The sequence below is a fragment of the Vanessa cardui genome, chromosome 9 (assembly GCF_905220365.1).
Source record: "Vanessa cardui chromosome 9, ilVanCard2.1, whole genome shotgun sequence".
NCBI classification, from domain to species: Eukaryota; Metazoa; Arthropoda; class Insecta; order Lepidoptera; family Nymphalidae; genus Vanessa; species Vanessa cardui.
In genome coordinates, this window is record NC_061131.1 from 7,375,674 (window position 1) to 7,396,015 (window position 20,342).

At 32.1% G+C, this 20,342-nt stretch overlaps 2 protein-coding genes across 3 annotated transcripts in view; both read right to left on the bottom strand.

Moving 5' to 3' along the window:
* Nucleotides 1-195: 195 nt before the first annotated feature.
* LOC124532456 lies at nt 196-3,711 on the bottom strand. Its single transcript, XM_047107359.1, has one exon. It carries the CDS (start codon nt 3,709-3,711, stop codon nt 196-198), a length of 3,516 nt encoding a protein of 1,171 aa, XP_046963315.1.
* A 5,574-nt stretch (nt 3,712-9,285) lies between these two features.
* The window catches only part of LOC124532420 (discs large homolog 1-like protein), a 37,179-nt gene continuing 26,122 nt past the window's right edge, over nt 9,286-20,342 (bottom strand). For both annotated transcript variants that reach the window (XM_047107323.1, XM_047107322.1), the window contains exons 3-11: nt 17,427-17,509; nt 15,399-15,596; nt 13,930-14,010; nt 13,395-13,595; nt 12,666-12,807; nt 12,081-12,150; nt 11,172-11,415; nt 10,178-10,344; nt 9,286-9,499 (exon numbers count right to left, since the gene is read on the bottom strand). In XM_047107323.1, coding sequence (XP_046963279.1) covers nt 9,496-9,499; nt 10,178-10,344; nt 11,172-11,415; nt 12,081-12,150; nt 12,666-12,807; nt 13,395-13,595; nt 13,930-14,010; nt 15,399-15,596; nt 17,427-17,509 — 1,190 coding nt within the window. In that variant the 3' untranslated portion in view covers nt 9,286-9,495. The remainder of the gene's footprint in view (nt 9,500-10,177; nt 10,345-11,171; nt 11,416-12,080; nt 12,151-12,665; nt 12,808-13,394; nt 13,596-13,929; nt 14,011-15,398; nt 15,597-17,426; nt 17,510-20,342) is intronic.

A 20,342-nucleotide genomic window follows, 5' to 3' on the forward strand; every position in this document is an offset into this window, starting at 1 on the left:
ATACATTCCGCCCACCATGGACAGAATGTCCATTGCTCTCACCCACCTTGATCAACTTTTTATTCGAAAAAATGGACTGTATAAGTTATAATCGTATTTTTTTTTCAAGGTGGTTAAGAACAAAAACTTAAAAATCCTCAACCCAAATTATGGTACTAAAACAAAACAACAATTATTTATAACAAATAAATAATCTTACTGAGTAATAGGCAAAACACAAATTTTAGTTACTGGTCGCTTCAACAAGACACCTTTACATTTTAACGTAACCACCCTCGTAATATCGTCTAAACCAGGATGTTTTTCTATAATTCTACCTAAAAGCCATTTAGCTGGCGGGAGATCATCCTCTTTAACTAAAACTAAATTACCTATCTCAGGTTCAGGATTTTTGTTTGCCCACTTGTAACGATGTAGAAATTGAGTAAGATATTCTCTCGACCACCTACGCCAAAAATGTTGTAACATTTTTTGTGTTAATTGCCACCGTTTTAAAGATGAAATAGATGATAATTCATAATTTTTCTCTGGAACAAGTTTTATCGGTTCACCTATCAAAAAATGTGCTGGAGTCAGAGGTATGGGATCTTGTGAATTAGAACTTATTTGTGACAAAGGCCTGGAATTTAAGCAAGCTTCGATTTGATAGAGCAAAGTCGTAAGTTCCTCAAAGGTTAATGTCGCATTACCTATTACCCGTCGAAGATGATGCTTAGTAAATTTAATTCCAGCTTCCCAAAGTCCGCCGAAGTGCGGGGAATGCGGTGGAATAAAGTGCCAAGTTGTACCGTTGTTTGCTAAAGCCTCAGCAATATCTTTTGTCAATGTCGACTTCTCTTGAGCAAACAGAATTCTGAGTTCCCGTGCGGCACCAACAAAATTTGTTCCGTTGTCGCTATATAAGTCAGCACAATGACCGCGTCTGGCAACAAAACGTTTGAACGCAGCAATGAAACTTTGTGAAGTGAGATCACTCACAGCTTCCAAATGAATGGCTCTTGTTGCCATGCACACAAATAAACATATGTAGCCTTTATAGGCCCTCATACCTCTACCTTTAGACATTCTGATCTGTATAGGGCCTGCGTAATCCACTCCACTACGATAAAATGCTCGAATTGGCGTTACACGAACCGGTGGTAACTGCCCCATCAATTGATTCCTTGTCAGTGCAGCGTGTCGTGCACAGACCACACAGTTACGAACAACCATTTTAACGCGGTTTTTTGCATCAAGAACCCAGTATTTACTTCGAAGATAATTTAACATTAATTGTGGTCCGCCGTGTAATGTGTTCATGTGAGTTTCTGCCAGAATTAGGTTGGTAAGATGAGATTTTGAAGGAAGTATTATTGGATGTTTTGTGTCAGTTTTTATTTCAGCTTGTTCTAGTCGCCCACCAACTCTCAAGATACCTGCTTCATCTAGAAATGGATTCAAAGAGGTAAGTTTGCTCTTCTTGAATACTTTATTGTTATCTTTAATATCCTTTAATTCCCGCTGAAAGTTCACTGCTTGACATTGCTTAATACAAATATTCAGAGACTCATTCAATTCATCACTAGTCAGCCATACTGGAAATTGACTAATCAATAATTTTAACTTCTTTATAAATCTTCTGCAGTATGCTAAAACCCGAACTAATTTGCGCAGAGAAGAAAATTTAGTCCATAATTCTAATTGATTTTGTTCTATTACACAGTAAACTCTAGTAGCCTTTTCTTCTAAGTCTATTGAACTTGTTCTATCAAATTTTATTGATCGATTTTTCAACCATGCTGGACCTGATTTCCATTGCTGAAATTCTGCTACTTCAGATGGATTTAACCCGCGCGACGCACAATCAGCTGGGTTGTCACCAGATGATATGTGTGACCATTGATCTCTATTTAAGATATTAAGGATTTCTGAAACTCGGTTGGCTACAAATGTTTTCCAACGACTTGGATGGTCGCTTAGCCAGGCTAGCACTACGGTAGAGTCTGTCCATGCGTGGATACAAGTTGTTGATATTTTTAATACTGCTGAAACTTCCTGTAATAATTTAGCCAAGAGAACAGCTCCACACAATTCAAGCCTAGGAATTGAGATTTGTTTAATGGGTGCTACTCTAGTTTTTGCAGTCAACAAGTGGACATTAACGTTTCCAATATTATCTACAATACGCATATAAACAACAGCAGCATATGCTTCATTGGATGCATCGCAGAATCCATGTAGTTCTGTTGTATTATTTGTCTCGCTAAAATTAATCCATCGTGGAATACGAAATTTTGTAAGTTCAATGAGTTCTTTCCGATAGTGTGTCCATTCATTTAAAAGCTTAGATGGTAATTCATCATCCCAATCTATTCCGCTTAACCATAGCTTTTGAATAATTATTTTTGCTTTAATTATTGCTGGTGATAGCCATCCCATAGGATCAAACAGTTTTCCAATATCTGAAATAATTTTTCTTTTTGTTACAGGTTTACTGATAGGCGGCAGTTGTACCGAATACTCAAAGTTATCAGTTCGTCGGTTCCAGGTAAGTCCTAAAATTTTTACTACTTCATCATTTTTTAATTCGATATTGCTTGTTGTTACTTTATTCCCTTTGCTTATTTCATTAAGTAGTTCATCATTATTGCTTGACCATTTTTGTAATTCAAAACCTCCTTTTTCTAATAGTTTATTCATTTCTAGGAATATTTGTTTTCCTTCGGCTACAGTTTGACATCCGGTAAGTAAATCGTCCATATAAAAATCATGAATTACTCTTGAAGCTGCTAGTTGGAATTGGTTTCCTTCATCATAGGCTACTTGATGTAGTGTTCTCACAGCTAAGTAGGGTGCTGACGCGGTTCCAAACGTGACTCGGACTAAACGCAAATGTCGTATCTCCTGGGTATTGTTTTCTCTCCACAGCAATCGTTGATAGTCTGCATCTTGTTCTGTCACTTTTATTTGTCTATACATCTTGACTATATCAGCTGTTAAACAAATGGGATGAAGTCTCCACCTCATAAGGATGTGCCTTAAATCCGATTGTAAGGTTGGACCTACAAGGAGATTGCTGTTAAGGGACACACCATTGTTATCACGATTTGAAGCATTAAACAAGATTCGAAATTTAGTAGTTTTTTTGTCTTCTCGTACTACTTCATGATAAGGTAAGTAAACCGCTGTAGGATTTTTTATTTCTTTTGTAGGTACTTCTTCCATATGACCGAGTTGTAAATATTCTGAAATGACATGAGTGTATTCAGACTTCAAATGTGGTGATTTAATAAATCTTCTTTCTAACATTAGAAATCTTTTCAATGCAATCTCACGTGAATTTCCATATTTACAGCTCGGATCAGCTTCCTTAAATGGTAGTTTGACAATATACCTGCCAAAATCATCGCGTTTGGTTGTTTCTTGAAATATCTCTTCACATCTTTTTTCATCCGGAGTTAATTGTTTCTCCAGCGTGAAATTATCCGATTCTAGTTCCCAAAATTGTTTAAGGTTAAACTCTTCGTTAGTTATGTTGGTATGCAAACTTGCGATAGTACAGGAAGTATTGGTTTCTCTATCACAACTAGCTTGTCCCGATAAAATCCAACCCAGTCTGGTGTTTTGTGCAATTGGTGTTCCAGGTGGGCCTCTCATCAATCCTTCAGTTATAATCTGACAGTAGACTTCAGCGCCAAGTAAAAGATCGATTTTATTTGGTATATTAAACATTGGATCAGCTAACTTCAAAACTGGTAAAGTTGGCCACAGATGGACCTTGAGTTTTCTTACAGGGAGAAATGAAGTTAGTTTACTTAACACGAGTGTTTAGTTAATTTAGTTTACTTAATTTTAATCCGGTTCGAAGGACCATGATTAAAACACCACTCGTTTCCAAGACAAAGACAGTTTATTAATTTGTATTTTCCAGTGTTATATATTTTCCTTTGACAAAGGATATCGCGATTTAGAAAATCAAAGTTTTTGAACAGCGACATCTATTGACACATGTTTAAAAATTATACAGCAACGTAAGCAAAATTGAACTAATTTACAATTTAAAACGTCAGCAATAAGCGTTGTGGCATTTCGGGATACTCTGTGTTTTACGTTCGCTGTTTTTTGTTTGAAGTTTATGGACTTATTAAAATAAGTTAAATGTATGCTAAAATTGTTTAATGATAAGGTTATGTTGTCGGTGTAACTTATTTTGTCGTGGCATAGTAAATTACAAATTTTGTAATGTAATTTTAAAAACGAAATTATATTAAAATTGTTTGTTGAGTTTACTTTACCATTTTCTGATTAAGATCTTCGACGTAAATCATAGATTGCATTATCTGCAGTTGTCATGAGTTTTCTGTATGCAAATCTAGTCTAAAATAACGAAGTTTTGTTAGTGTAATTGCAGCGTGTAATTATTTCCGGCTTACCACCATAGTATCGGCATATTTAGTTTTGGGGGACAAAGACTACTCACTGGATTTGTTTAATAATAATAATAATCTAACTTATTTTCAAGTTACTTTCGATCAGTATTATATGAGACTTTATTAAATAAACTTAATATGTTTAGCTAACATCCCTGAAGTGTTACATAAGCGATGTAGCGCCATCAGCAATCTAAGCACGATATTGAACTGAACACGAAGATTATTGTGTAATTTAAATGTACAATTGACACAAGTACGTGTGTAAAAAAAAATACAGTAAGTGCGGAATAATGTTATATTTATAGTCCGTGCACACGCATACCTGTGTCGTTTATCAGTGATGATGATAGTAGTTAAATTTGAATGAAAACCTTTAACAACTATAATAAAATAAAAGATTTTTAAATTATTTATTTAAAAGATATACTTTTCTATCCGAATAATTTGTTAAATTAATATTATATAAAATATCGATAATGCTAGTTATTAATTTTCAACCTTTAACCTAAATTACATTTTTCTTTTGTACCTAATTGTTAAAAAGCACAATGCTTTTAAATAATGTTTGTACAATTTTATGACGCTCTGTGTGACGAATAATAATGAAAATTTAGATGTATGGCCCCATACATTAATAAACTTTGCGCAATCTGTATTTACAGAATATATCTGTAATATAACGCATACTGTTTTAAAATCGCAGAATTTTAATTTGCACTGAAACCATAAAAGGAAATACTACGAACTGACAAAATATATTGTTTCAACAGTGACACGAAAGATTGATAGAAGATTCGAAAGTAATATCGAAAATATCATTTATTCAATGTTTCAATTGATAGGATGGCCAAAACTTTTTATTGAATATTAACGTCGGTCAATTTACGACTTTCTAAACTTATGGAAAATACAGTGAAATATTACTTTAGTGAAAGTTCGTGAAGGTTTCTCGTGTCGCGTACTCTTAGAAACTAATATATGCTTATGTATACGGAAAGAATTTTCATACAATACCCGTAGTGATAATTCACTGTCAAGGATGTTTTCCGCGATGTAATTTGTGTAGTTTAAAAAACGACTGTATCTGTTCCATGTGATTAATTATGTCTACATATATATGTACGGTCAGCAAAGTGACTGGTCTATATCTACACATAAATATAAACAAAATACTAACTGACTGTAAATAAAACTATAGGTTTGAATAACTTGAAATTTAGCTTGCTCTTTTCACCACGTAGGCGATCACCAAGAAAGGATTATTGGAATTTTCAACGACTGGGACAGAGTATTAATTATATCATATTTAAGCGATATATGCAATCAATACGTGTAATAGTTCTATCTGAGTTACGTAGGTTTCTTATTTCGGTAGTCAGTACTAAACTAAAAGAAAGTCTGTATAAATATATGTAATCTGTTTAAAAATATTGTTTTCATTTGAAACGTTACGTCTTTTCCAAACAATCTATACTTATAATAAATCTGTAGGGAGGTCAATTCTGTACATGAAATATTTTTCCAAAATAACTATTAGAGGTTGAAAAGGGGTCGATACTGATGGCAAAAATGCAATCAGTAAAATTTTTGTCTGTTTGTCTGTCTGTCCGTATAACCGTTATAGAAACAAAAACTACTCGACAGATTTTAACGAAACTTGGTACAATTATTGTTCATACTCCTGAGCTGGTTATAGTATACTATTCATCACGCTACAGTCAATAGGAGCAGAGCAGTGAAGAGAAATGTCAGAAACAAAAAACGGGAGAAGTTACTCCATATTTTTAACTTCCGTCGCGTGTACAACCTTAATAGTTAAAGCTACATAGAAATTGTGTATTGCGGAAATGTTCTCCTTAAAATTATGTAAAGAATATCCCATGACAGCCTCGGTCTATCTTTTATGGTTGACTCACAATAACACGTGTCACTGCCAATAACTTAGTAGTTCGAAGCTTTCTGATTATATTTGTCTATTCCTGCGTTTATAACACACTCAATCATCCCAAATTAAAAAAGTTAACTGTATTAACTATTCCATAAAAAAGAAGCATAGCAATCGGTATAGAAACACCGAAATACGCTAATAATATCGCACGTGAATACTAAATCTATACTACTATATAAATCTCTAGAGCCTGTCTTTTCACTTATTTTTTCGTAATTCGTCATAAGTATTCTTATGATTGACCGACATAATTTTTACCATTTTAGATATTTTTGACTGTCTGTATGTTCTGCTATAACTCGAGAACAGATGCACCGTGCATCTTTATAAAAATTGGTATACAGGAAAAACATGTGCTTGCGCAAATGATGTGTGGACGTGTTTGTATGTGTGTCATCGATAAACTCAGAAACTATTTGATCGATCATTAAGATTAAATGAATAAAGAGATTATGCTATCCCCATTGATGTAACTCGGTACCACCAGGTAGCGCTGCGATATAAATATATCTACACCGTTCAACCGGTTGTCACGAAAATGAGTACGTACAAGTATTTTTTTACGGAGAAAGTGATAATTTCATCCGTATCATTAAGAATAACCAACAAATGGCCCTTACGAGTATCACGATGCATTTCTATGTCGATCAACCGATAAGTATAAAATATTAAATAAAAAATGAAAATCATTGATCATCACGAGCGAGCCCAACGACTGGATTAGCAACGGTTAAAATAGACTAAGTCAAGAACTAGAACCAATCTCAATAAATCCCGATGTGATCATTGGTTCAATGAATATAGTATGCCCATATTGTCACCCTACGATTTTTAAAATAAACTACTGGTATAGTGCTACTCTACTGGCAAAATGTATTTACCACAACTGGTTGAACCACCAGAACCTCTTCTTATCTACGTTACGGGAACTACTAAGGAGTCTGAATATTTCCTTAAGCATATTAAATATTACAATTCTTGCTTTGAAATGACATTATTTGGAGCAACAAATATTGTACAATTCAATAGTTTCGCGTCTACGTATAAAGTGTATCAAATGAATGGTTCATTTCTTCCAGTTTCAAAATTAAATCTCCAGTTTCTGGACATTTATTTCATGGACAACGTAGAAAAAGATTGATCTTCGATGCATGTTCACCATTACAACGAATCGAGAAAACATCGCTAAAATTAGGACTACGCTTTATGAAAATAAATGTTTAGTTAATGATTTTAACAGTTTTAAAAGGTGAAACAACAAATGATTCAAAGTCATTATCAATGCAGATAGAACGCCATTGAATGCAGAGCATGAAAAGCTGTAGTTGTCCGTACAGAAATTACAAAACGAGGTATTGTTATCACTAAGCGACAGAAAAACAATCAAGCTGTCGCTGAAATACATCAATCGTGTGACAATTATTATGATTATCCAATTATAGATGGATATCATCTCGGACTGTATCAAAATATTCTCACGACAAGCTCTGTGACATCGAAGAGTTAGTTGTATGAATTTTTTTGCGTATCGTATAATGATTCGAGATAATCAATCTAACCATATTCAATATACAAACATTGTATAAGTTTATGGGTGTTATGACCAATCTGCAGCCTTTCGAGAACATCATTGAAGAAGATGAAATAGATGATGAATATTTTTTTTTATCGTATATAGTATCGACCCCTTTTCAACCTCTGACAGTTATTTTGGAAAAATATTTCATGTACAGAATTGACCTTCCTACAGATTTATTATAAGTATAGATGATCAGTAATTAATTACAAAATGAAAAATTAAAAAAAAAAAAATCTGCGACTAATGCCCAGCGAAGCGGGCAGGTATAGCTAGTATTAAATACAATAATGCAAAGTACTCTATCATTCTTTTACTTTTTTATTCTAAGCCGTGTATCGTAAGATATTTTTAATTACATTTGATTATTAAAAACATACAAAGGGACCCTTCTGCTTATTTTTAATTAATATCTTCTTTAATAGTTCTTTTACGATTTTGCGAAAGAGCCTCTGAATCTATACTGTCGACAAAATATTTAAAAGCCAACAAAACTACATATTACATTTGGGGGCTTTTTGTGAATTTACAAATAGTATTCCCAATAATTTGTATAATTTTAAATGTTATCAAGTATCCAGTTTTTGTCTTAATAATCTGTGATTTAATAATTATGACTAAAACTTTAATATATAATATATATATACAATTGCAAACTTGCTAAATGCAGTAAAACAATTGACAATTTTACTTCACAACCAATTGTAATATCTTAGGGTAGTAGTTAAAAAATACAAATTATTTTAATCATGTATGTATATTTATTTTTTACAGTTTCATAATAACTCATTACATTTATTTTTAGTATCACAGTTCCAAAACATTATCATTACATCGATACAATGAATGATATAGAATGTTGATCCTAACAATCGAATTGTTTATTTATTATTAAAATATAACAAAATGGTGCGATCAATAATGAGAATTATTTTTAAATTTAGAACATAAAATTTTAAAGGTGGCCATAAGGCAGTGCAAATAACATTTCAAATTTCTCATCATGAAGTAAAAAATTTTAGCTGACCTCATTTGATAAAGCAAAAATATTTGAGTTCAAGTATTAAAATAAATATATGATTCGTTTTATTTAGCACATAAGAGATCAGTTGAATACGATGAGGAAAAAGAAAATCCCTTTTAAAATATTTTACAATAATCATGTATGTAATCACTTGGGCATGTTACGGCCACCGGTAATTTGACTGAAATGAAAGCATTATTGTATGAGGCTTATTAGTACGCGCAAGTACCGTACATAGTTGGTCTCAGGTAATTTGATTACACAAACATTGAAAGATAATGCATACTTTTATTAAAAGTATACTTCGGCTTGTAAAATATTAAAGTTAAAACAAAAACAAAGTCTCTTTTTTATATTTTAGTCATTAAATTTAAATAATGTGTCTTATTTAACGGTAAACCACCAAATTTTAATAGCTGATTTTATTTACAAATGTTGTACAATAGAAACAGTCATACTTATATAAATCCACAATGTATGTCCACTATCTACGGTCTTAAATTTAAGAATATTCTATTTCACAATTGTGTCACTGCTACCTGCAACAAGAAAAGTGATATCGTAATGTCTGTTACGAAATTGAAAATAAAAACAATTTGGAATAAGAATGTAGATTAAAATACTCCTTCGTAGTTGTTGAACAACTACCAAGACACTTATTGGTGTTCACACAATGGACGAAATTCGACCAATTAATAAATTAATGGAAATTTAAGAAACAAAAAAGTCGCGAATTCAAAGTATTCGCTAAAAATCTATTGGCTAAAAAAAAAAACAAAAGACAATCAGTTGACAAGAATAATAGAAAAAAGTAATAGACTATTTTCTTTAACTTTTTAATAATTATGTTGGTAAATGTTACGTTTCATATAAATACTAAAATAATTTTTCACATAAAAATAGAAATTTACACCTCCGCTCGTGTCACAGATATCAGGTGTCCACAGCAAAAGGAAAAAAAACTTTCCATTCTGGTATTGCATTCACACTCGAATGTTTATTTCGATGAAATGTATTGTAAATATTTTGTTGTCATTGATTTCATTGAATCTATTACGTATAAGATTTTATAAAAAGTTTTATTTAAAAACATTGTCGCTTACGTTATTACAATCATTAAAATTAGAATCATTCAATAGAATTGATTATTTTAAATTTATCACATACGAGCTATTAGTATAGCAAATTGCTATTATTATAAAATTCTAAAATCTTACCTTGGATAGACAGCATGAACATCAGGATGAACTGGTATATGAGTGGCAATACGCGCGTGTGCGTGCGGAGACATGGCAGCCGCGTTGATCGCTCGTATGCGCGCGCGCAGCCTCTCGTAGTGCTCCGGTTGATATTGGGCGGCTATGGTCACAGCGCTGCCTGAGTACTGTTACACAAATCGCGTTATGTAACCAATATTATGAATTTAACGTTCACAGTATTATAGTTTTAGTGACGTATTAAATTGCTATAACTTTATACTAATTAAAGTTAACGATATCATCTTAAATTGCATGAAAAAACAATGCAAACCGTTTAATTACGAAAATGAATTTTAAGAAATTTATGATTTCCAAAAAGTTTTACTTTATTTTATTTTTTTCCTATAATATTTAATATAAATATATTAATGATTTAACGGGTGTGTGTACGTTATTCTATGAAATTAATTGTTTCATATTTCTTTTGATTGGTTCATCAATATAAAATAGTCAACCCGATATAATATCCATTACAACAATATTCTACGGAAATCTTTTTTACTCGTTTTTTGTTACAATATTATTTTGTGAAAAAAATATAAAATTTATATAATATAATTATAAAATGATATGAAATTGTGATCAACGAATTGGTAATCAAAGTAATAGTTTTGTCTTAAATTTTCGCGATTACACATTGAAATAAAACTAGCTATAACGGATTTGAATCGCGTATATTAATCGCGATTTGAGTCTACCCATGACCACGAACGCTGTAAAGTGCTCGAAACGTCGGGATGTTAAAAATAATTAATATACGCGATTCAAATCCGTTATAGCTAGTTTTATTTCAAAGTAATAGTTGGTAGATTGTCAGGACTTAATAAACAATAATTAATACACGAAACGATTACACAGTTCTTATTGATCTGATTAATGCCAAAGACATACAACTATGCATATTTATAATTAGATAAACAAGTCACACGACTATATTATGATTCGTGAATACCTTCAATGCAGCTGCTGCCTGCTCGTGAGTCGCACGTGTTAGATCTCGTCCATCAACGCTCAGTATTCTATCACCTCTGTGAAGCAATCCATAAGCCGCTCCTTCAGCTGACACGCCGGATACAAACACGCCGCAGGTATCATCTTCGGGACCAATACTACCATCGACTTCACCTCCCAAGCCTCCAACTATATCCATTCCTAATCTTGAACCCGTACGTACCAGTCGCACCATGCGCACACATCTGTTCAATCGTAATAACACAATGACTCTTTATTACACACACTAACAAAAAATACTGTTTTATATTAATTATGCACCGTGTAATTCAACATATAAACTCATTTTGGTCAACCCTGTTTCTTTCCGCTTTACGATTATTATTCAACCGTCAAATTATACCGACAAAATTATTTGAGAAAGCAGAATTTAATAGTATATTAGGACGTGAACATTGTAAATTATGGTATTAGTTCTTTTCTTGTATGTGTTATAAAAGAAGCGGAATGAAACTTCTAGAATTTCAATTGTACTATGTCATAGTTATGCACAAACAATGCTAAATTCATGTGTTCCAAATTATGAGACAACATTGACCACTTTATAGGCTCATTCCTTTATTTTATTATTTCAATTCTAACCCCGTTACCAATTTTTATTTTTTTATAATTATACAACATGGTATAGAAACACTACTAGATATAATTTCGAAAATAAAAAAGTGAGTGAGAAATAAAAAAAATAATGTCACAAAATAAAATAGCTTACCAAAATATTAAACATTTTATTTGTTTAAATTTTTGTACCAAATAAAAGTTACCTAACTTAGTTTGACTGAAAATAGCGACGTTGAATAGGTGCCAATATGCATTCGGTTGCTACTAAACGTGCACTGCATTATAAAAATACCTGGGTATTTTATTGAGCTCCTCTTCGGATAGATCATGAAGGGTGGAGCAGGATGTGGCTTGGGTTCTTGCTGTGAATACAATATTATGTCAGTCATAGCGTATGTTTCGATTATTCTAATATTTTATTTGTAACTGCAGATGACATTCCAGACATAAAAACTCTTACATATAGCCTTTAATATAGCAAATCATAAGGGGAAAAAAAGAAACAAGTTTGCAAATGAATTACCGTGATACCATTGGTCGTGATCTTGAATAATGTATGGAAATCGATATGAATTCGTGAAAAAATTACATTACATTGGATGTCGGTAAAGTTTTATTACACTTGGGAAGTAAAATTAAAGTGGAATATTATTGTATAGTAAAAATTAAGAAATATCAATAATATTACGCGAGTCTTTGTTACTTCTCAAATTGAAATAGACTATAAATGAGCTCACTTATCAAAATTAGGTATATATTTCAAAAGTAGGTATATATGAATAAGTAGACTATGTAATAATATACTGTAATAATACTTAAAGTAATTCTTATATCAATTTATATTGTCCAATAAATGTATTTAATCTGTTAAGCTTACTAGAATACAATGGTGCGGTCCGAGCAACGGGCGGAATAGACCCAGCCGCTGGCAGGACCACTAATGTGACGTGATCTCCCGTGCTACGCAACGCCGAGACGGCCATCGCATGAGTAACTCCTATCAACGACGTTTCAATTCCCTGATTACAAAAAAATATCTCATGCGGTTGGTCTAAAGATTTTATAAAGTGTGTATTTTGTATTATTATAGTTTTAGATTATATTTTTACATTGTAGAATGTTTTTTGCATCTATCCGGTGATTGCGGAGTACCCACTGAATTATCATGTGTTTAATTGTGTTTATAATGGATCTCGTGCTCGGCGGTAAAGGAACACATAGGGAGAAAACCTGAATATGTCTAGTTTTAAGGAATTTCTGCCACATGTGAATCCACTAACCCACATTGAAGCATCGTGCTAGAATATACTCCAAACATTCTCCTGAAAGGGAGAGGAGGCCTTAGCCCGACAGGGAAAAGGTAAGATAAGAAAGAAGATAAAGAAGTAGAAGATTTTAATGTGTAGAATATTTTTTATCTAATTTATTTTTTATTATTCAAAAGACATGTGAGTAAACAACCCTATGATTACTTCTAATGTTTCCTTCGGAGTTCACTTGACTGATTATATCGATTAGAGGTCAAAATTCTCATTTTAACACATCGTTTAATCGTGATTTTTTCAAAAATATAACTGATATAACACATATTAAGTAAAATACTCACATTTTCATCTTTGACTGCTAAAATTTTATCTCCTAGCTTTAATCTACCGTCGTGGTGGGCGGCACCTCCAACAGCAATATGAGATATGAAAATGCCTTCACCTCCCGCAGCATCGTCCGCTCCACCGGCGATACCTAATCCTAATCCCCGTATTCCACGACATAGTGTTACAACCATTGCTCTGCGAGCTCTTCTAACTCTCTGTCAAATAAAATACAACATATGTAATTGACGCCAATTATGACTTCAGAAAAAAGAATTAAAATTATCAATTTTCTTTCATACCAACTTTATACGTCGATTTAATTTTAACAATGGTTAATAAATATTTTTTTATTTATGATTAAGCTAGGTGGTCGAGCAAATGGGCCACCCAATGCTAAGTGGTTATATTCGCCAATAGGCAATGACGCTGTAAGAAAAATCAAATCCTTATTACATCGTCAAGCGCTATCAACCTTGGAAGTGCCCCTTGTACCTGAAGTTTAAACATATATAAAATGAAATTATTTTTAAAAAGAAATATCGTACTTACTAATCTCACAACATTTCCAGCCTTTTGTAATGCATCTACTGCAACGGAGTGTGGAGCACCTTCAACGGAGATGTCGTTTACCTAAACAACCATATTCATGAAGAGAAAGTAAACATTAATTGAATATACAAGAAGCCGATAAACTAAGTGAGTTTTGAGAAGTTAATTGCTGTACAATACGTTAATTTGAAATACCAAAGACCTCGAATCGTCGGATGTCGGACACGATTTAACTATTTTATGAAGCAGATGGGTCACGAATTTGTAAATCTATACCTTTGTTGTTGAATCTTGAATATTTTAAAGGGATCAGACAAGCCATATATTGCTACAAATTGCTACAGGCCGTTGTATCTATGTATAGGTTTGATTCCTCTGACTCATTTACCCTTTTGAATATGTAAATAAGCTTGTCATGTAATTAGTTGCCTGTGTTAATGTTTTTAAAATACGAGTTGTAACGAATAGGATAATTTATATAGGTGCTATTGGAAAATCGTAGTAGTAGTAGTAGTTAAGTTGTTTAAAAAAAATATTAGTTTAATTCTCAATAACACAACGACGTATGGACCACCATGAAAGTCGTAGCTATGATCCTGACATCTTGGAATTATTATCGCCCCTGTCACTGCCCCTAATACTAGCTTTGATTGACTCCTTAAATATAGGCAATTTTGGTATTAGTAGGTAGTCGCCCTTTTTTATAATAAATAACGATTAAACAATTTAATTATTAAATTTATTATACATCAATAACATAATTTACCCTTTGCTAAAGAGGGTTAAGTAAGCTTATTATAAAACTGAATAAAACAAAGTTATAAACGCTGAATCGAATAATTTTGGTGGATCGTACAACAAGAAAATTTTACGCCAAGATCTACAATAAAGCTTGAAATGCTATGAAATATCTTTCAACGCTGCGAAAGTTTCGAAATTTGACTTAAATACTTTCATAGCGGCATTTAAATCATGAGAATGCTTATTAATATTTATATTCTTATCTTTATGTAGCACATTGATTTAATTTTACGTCATAATTTAGATTCACAAACTTTTGATCAGAATAAGTTTGTACATATATATGTGTATATAGAACGCTTGTATTCAAACAAATAGCAGTTGATTCATTGACATTTTTGGTTTAATTGCTTCGAGTACCTTTCACGTTTGTATGTTTTCAAGAACGCTTGATTTTACGAGTGTATTAGGTAATTCCAACAAAATATTTTCGAATGCGAAACTTCAAAAAAGAATAATCTGCTAATATTACTATTTTTAAATATAAAAAAAAACATGATGAACATGAACATAGATAACAAAATACAATGTGAGGTATTTATACGTCCCCTGCTGTATATAAATATATGTTGGAGCACACTAGCTCGAGTATGAATTCCCATAGCTATTTTATTCATGTAATCTCTAACCGGCCTTAAATAATTCAATGCCTCGGATTAAATATATACCTGCAGCAAGATGTCGCCGGTTTGCAGACGGCCGTCGTTCTTAGCTGCGCCATTTGGTGCTATTCGAGTGATGCTGACGTCACCGCCGCTCTCGCTACCCGCTATACTCAGCCCCAGGCCACTAATACCCCGTTCAAGTGTCACATCCGTCGTTTCCCAAACATCGTCGGGATTTGATGTACTATGATGCATTAAATACTGTAACAATTTTTTATATTATGGACCAGAATGTTTACACGGAATATAAATTAGTTGGGTTTTTAGTAAAAAGGTTTATGTAGTTTTTAAGAAACGATGTACGATGACGACTACGTATTATATAAAAAGTATTAATTTGATTTATTTCATAAGGCACTTAATACATTTTTAAATAACTGATGTCTATATTTGTTTTTATATGTTGCAGCTTCTTAGGTATGTGGTCTAAGATAATGTTTGCACTTTAGCTAAGTAGAAGATTGACATAATTTTTTTTTTTTTTTTTAATATCATAAGGACGGAAAATTTTTTGGTATTAACTAAAATCTAAAATAAATATTTCACAAAAATAATCGTTGACAACTTATATAAAATATCAAACAACGTACAAATTATTCCGGACTTAGGTATTATTTTAAATTCTAAGCTCACTTTCAAAGATCGTATTCAAGACTTAATAAACTCAGTTTTACGGTCGTTAGAATTCGTATTGAGAAATTCTAAAGTTTTTCAGAAAGGTTCATCAGTGGCGACAGTTTTTTTGTCGATTTGTTTTGTGGGAGACAAACTAGTGCTGTTCTATGACTGTAGGGTCCTCAATACAAAAAAATAAAAACATATTGACAGTCTAGTCCAAAACTCATGTTGTAACTGTTCATTACGTTTACATTTTTCTATTATGTTATCTCAATTCCCGAAGGCATATTCGGGACGGTGACACAGGACTAATGTGATAGAACTTTATCGAGCTTATGTAGGTTTCCTCACAATGTTTGCCTTCACCAATAGATGAAATGTAAACATATTTCTCACATTAACTGCAAACTTCGCATTGCATTTGTCGTGTATATATTAAATAATAATGCATGTCATCAAAAATATATATATTCGTACTAATTATTATTTGTAAAATTAATTGTATTCGTAATTTGATGTAAAATATTTAAAAAAAAATGATAGTATATGTAATACAAGTACACAAGAAATGATTGTGAAAATATTATACGTTTAATAATACGTATTATGACTGTTTTATATCGTAAAAGTAAATGAAACACGAGTAATAAGAAGAATTTCTTCGACTTCAAGAAACAAGTTCGTTTACCAGTAGTGTAAGTAGACATGGAATAGGTTTTCTTAAAAAAGCTATTGTAAACGCTGCACTGTAATAGAAGCGCTTCACCGGAATAGGTCGGGATATTATGAGATCCTCAGCGTTTTTTAAAGAAGCCATTATACTTTACTAACGTAGGAATACACTATGTTTTTTACTCAAATATTGTGTACCTTCTTTTTGTATTAGACGGTAATTGTGGGATTTTTGATCGCGTCACAAATCTTCGTTTACATTTATTACCAAAAAAGTAGGACGAAACGTCTGTCACGTATGTAGGAATTGTCTACGACCTCACGTTCATGCGTACACATATCCCTTGGGTGACATTAAATCCAGGATGACGTTCTGGACTATCGATGAATTAAACATCTCGTTTGTATTCTTGTGAAACGTTGAGATTACAAAGTGAGATGTTTTTATGTATGTGATACATAACATAAGAGTACGACTCAGTTAAATGTACATATCAAATACAATACTTCACATACTTACATTTTACATTTTCAATCTACTTACATTACTTTTTCAATTGCACGCAATGAAGAATGTAAACAGTTGCATCTAGTTAGTCAAAGTTAGTCAATTTTTTTTATATTGTTGATCGCAGTTAATCAACCCGAAAAGCTGAACAAACCAAACAGTTGAAACATTTGTTTTCATTCTGATAAATCAGTGGTCAACTGAGCCAATAAGAGACAGTAAAAAAAAAATACCTGAAAGCTTCCTACGACCTTTTCACTGGCTTCCGGACTCAACGTCGATTGTTCACGCCCGCTTTCGTAGTTGCTAACGTTCGCTGCAAACAAAAGCAAAAATGTCACAAAATGGAAGAGTCGTGTTTACGAGAGCCGCCTTGTAAACGTTAATTTTAATGAAAGGAAATGTAGATGTTCTACATTAATTCGTGTGAGTGTCAGAGGTTGACTGCCATTTTTATAATTACTCTATGTATATAAATGTATATAAGAGTATATATAGATTGTTTTTCATAAATTGTTAGCAGTTTAATTAGCCCTGAATTCAAACTCAGCTGGATGATTACCCAACTGATAAGTTATTCTACGGGACATAAAATCATAGAATCATAGATGCTATAATTAGGGGATCATTGACGGCGCAAAGGATTCATCATGTGCCCACATTAATCTACATAGGCCTTCCCTCTGACGCGCAATTCTCCTGAATTGGAAATGATTAATACTTAGTCATATCAAAATGGATATTCCTATTCATTAAACAATTATTTCTAGCAGATGTAAAGTAATATTCTGTAAATGTCCCCAAGCTTGACTAAGGCCTCGTATCCCTTCGAGGAAAATGTTTGGAACTAATTCAGATAACAGATATGATCGCTAAGAAATTATGTCTAATTTCTTTTTTGCTATGAAAAATGACTAAACACTTAAAATTAAAATTTCCATCGTTGAGGGTCCGAATCTAAAAAAAACAACACAACAAAACAAACATTCAAACGATTGCAAATAATCAATAAATACACAATAATGAGCTATGCTAGTACATATGCTATATTATATACTAATAATCCATAAGCCAATTATTAAGAATACCGTAAAAAAACAGTCGTTAATAAAAAATTGTAATAGGTTCAGTTAAGTCCTTTGATTTTTTAATTTAAATATAATATGTTATAGTATTTTTGTATTTTTTTGTGTTGTTTGATTCAACAGTGGCTTATTTATCCATATAGAGCTTAAAATATTTTATAGAAATATATGAATGGTCCATTTTTATATTCTGGTTTTCCTAAACTCGTTATGCAATGTTTACACTGCGTTTTTCAATAAATATAGCGGCAGTTAGAAATACCATTACAAAGTTGTTAATTACATTTATACTTTTATAGAAATGAATATTTTTATAAAAATAGTCAAGTGAAACTCATACTATTCGTACACTTTTATTAATCATTTATGCATTGGATACCGTTTACAATATCGAAGATATTAAAGAGTATTTATGTGAATGGAAAATAGTCTTAATTCATTTGTATTTATTTAATATCTTTGTATATTTTTATACTATGTATTGTTAATCTCTTTGCGTAATTAATGCCATGTTATTTTGTTGCTTTTTGTTCATTGGTTTATTTATTTAAATTTTTTTGTAAATCATATTCTTTCATATTGTTATTCATGTTTTTGCTTCTTTTTAAAAGATTTACATATATGAACGAAGGATTGTGGTGTTCATTTTTTGGTTATAAATGTATTACATAAACGTCTGTAGTGGTGTATAACGCTGTACAATTTGTTTCCTACTTTTAAGTACCCAATAATTTGCTAATTCAACATTCAATGGTGTTCCGAAAAATATATGATTAAATAATTATAACAATAATAATTATTTACATTTATAGTGGCAACTGCCGCAGGTTCAATACACTCGTGTTATAGACGAAAATTACAGCTACTTAAAATTATTATACATATTTACTTATACGGGCTTAGGATCGTCTAGCATACTCTAGAGAGGTTCAGCTTACGTAGTTCGAATAAGTCGTAAGTAATTATTATAAGTTGATAGAACGGTACAGGTAAACAACTTTTTGGTGCCAACCTTATACTACAAAAATCTGGGAAAATTAAAAAATCGAAATATACCTACTTCTTACGAATGATTTACCTACCCCGCCAAACCTAGCCCGTTATGTAAATTATTTACTGAACTACGTACGTTTTTAAAATACTAAAAGCGTTCATTACGCGCTGCTTTAATCCGTTTACATTATGAGCTTCGTATTCCGAATATACTATTTCTTTAAGTTCAGTCCGAAAATGAAAATACATATATTTATAATTATTTTCTTATTCTATATTACGTAATTTTATATTATTTTGTTAATAAGGGCTCATCACTGTGTGCGATATGTACACATGTGTGTAAGAGTTCGTGCAATCTTTCTACATACATTAATCTTGCACCATCCAGACTTCCAACAGATGTGATACAAAACCGCACCGTTGCTCCAAACACAATATTCGTGGCATATTTACGAACTCGAGCGGCAAAAAATATATGATCACGACGCCTAACCTCTGTGATTAATTACATAACTAGTTTCTTTGATAGACGGTACACGAACTAAGTTTACATAACACAAAGTAAAACGGGGTGTTTATCGCCCGAGGTAACCCTTGCGAGTGCGCAAAGCCCGAATTTTTAACTTATTTTTATTAAATTTATGAGGACGGCTATGTTTTGAAATTCCGATATTTTTACTCTAAACACTTTTAACATTAAAATAATAGTAGCAGAAAAATTATGAAAAAAATGTAGAATTACGAAAACATTATTTTCTATTCCATTTACCCATTCTAGACATTTTTTTTAGGGACGATGATTTAATTCATCCAGTATATAAGGCTGATTGGTTAACGGGATATCCACACACTCTTAGATGACCAGTTAATAAATAACTAACACAAGCACTTGGACCTAGGAGTAATAGTGCAAGCACCTTCGCTAAAGTTATAACACTTCGCTTTATTGTTTCCAATACTAACTGGTTCATGTTTTGTCTCGAGTATCAGAATTCGATTCAACAGGGAAATGCTGCTAGCATTCTTGTCACCATTCGAAGAGTTGAATAGTAACTTTTATTTTATTTT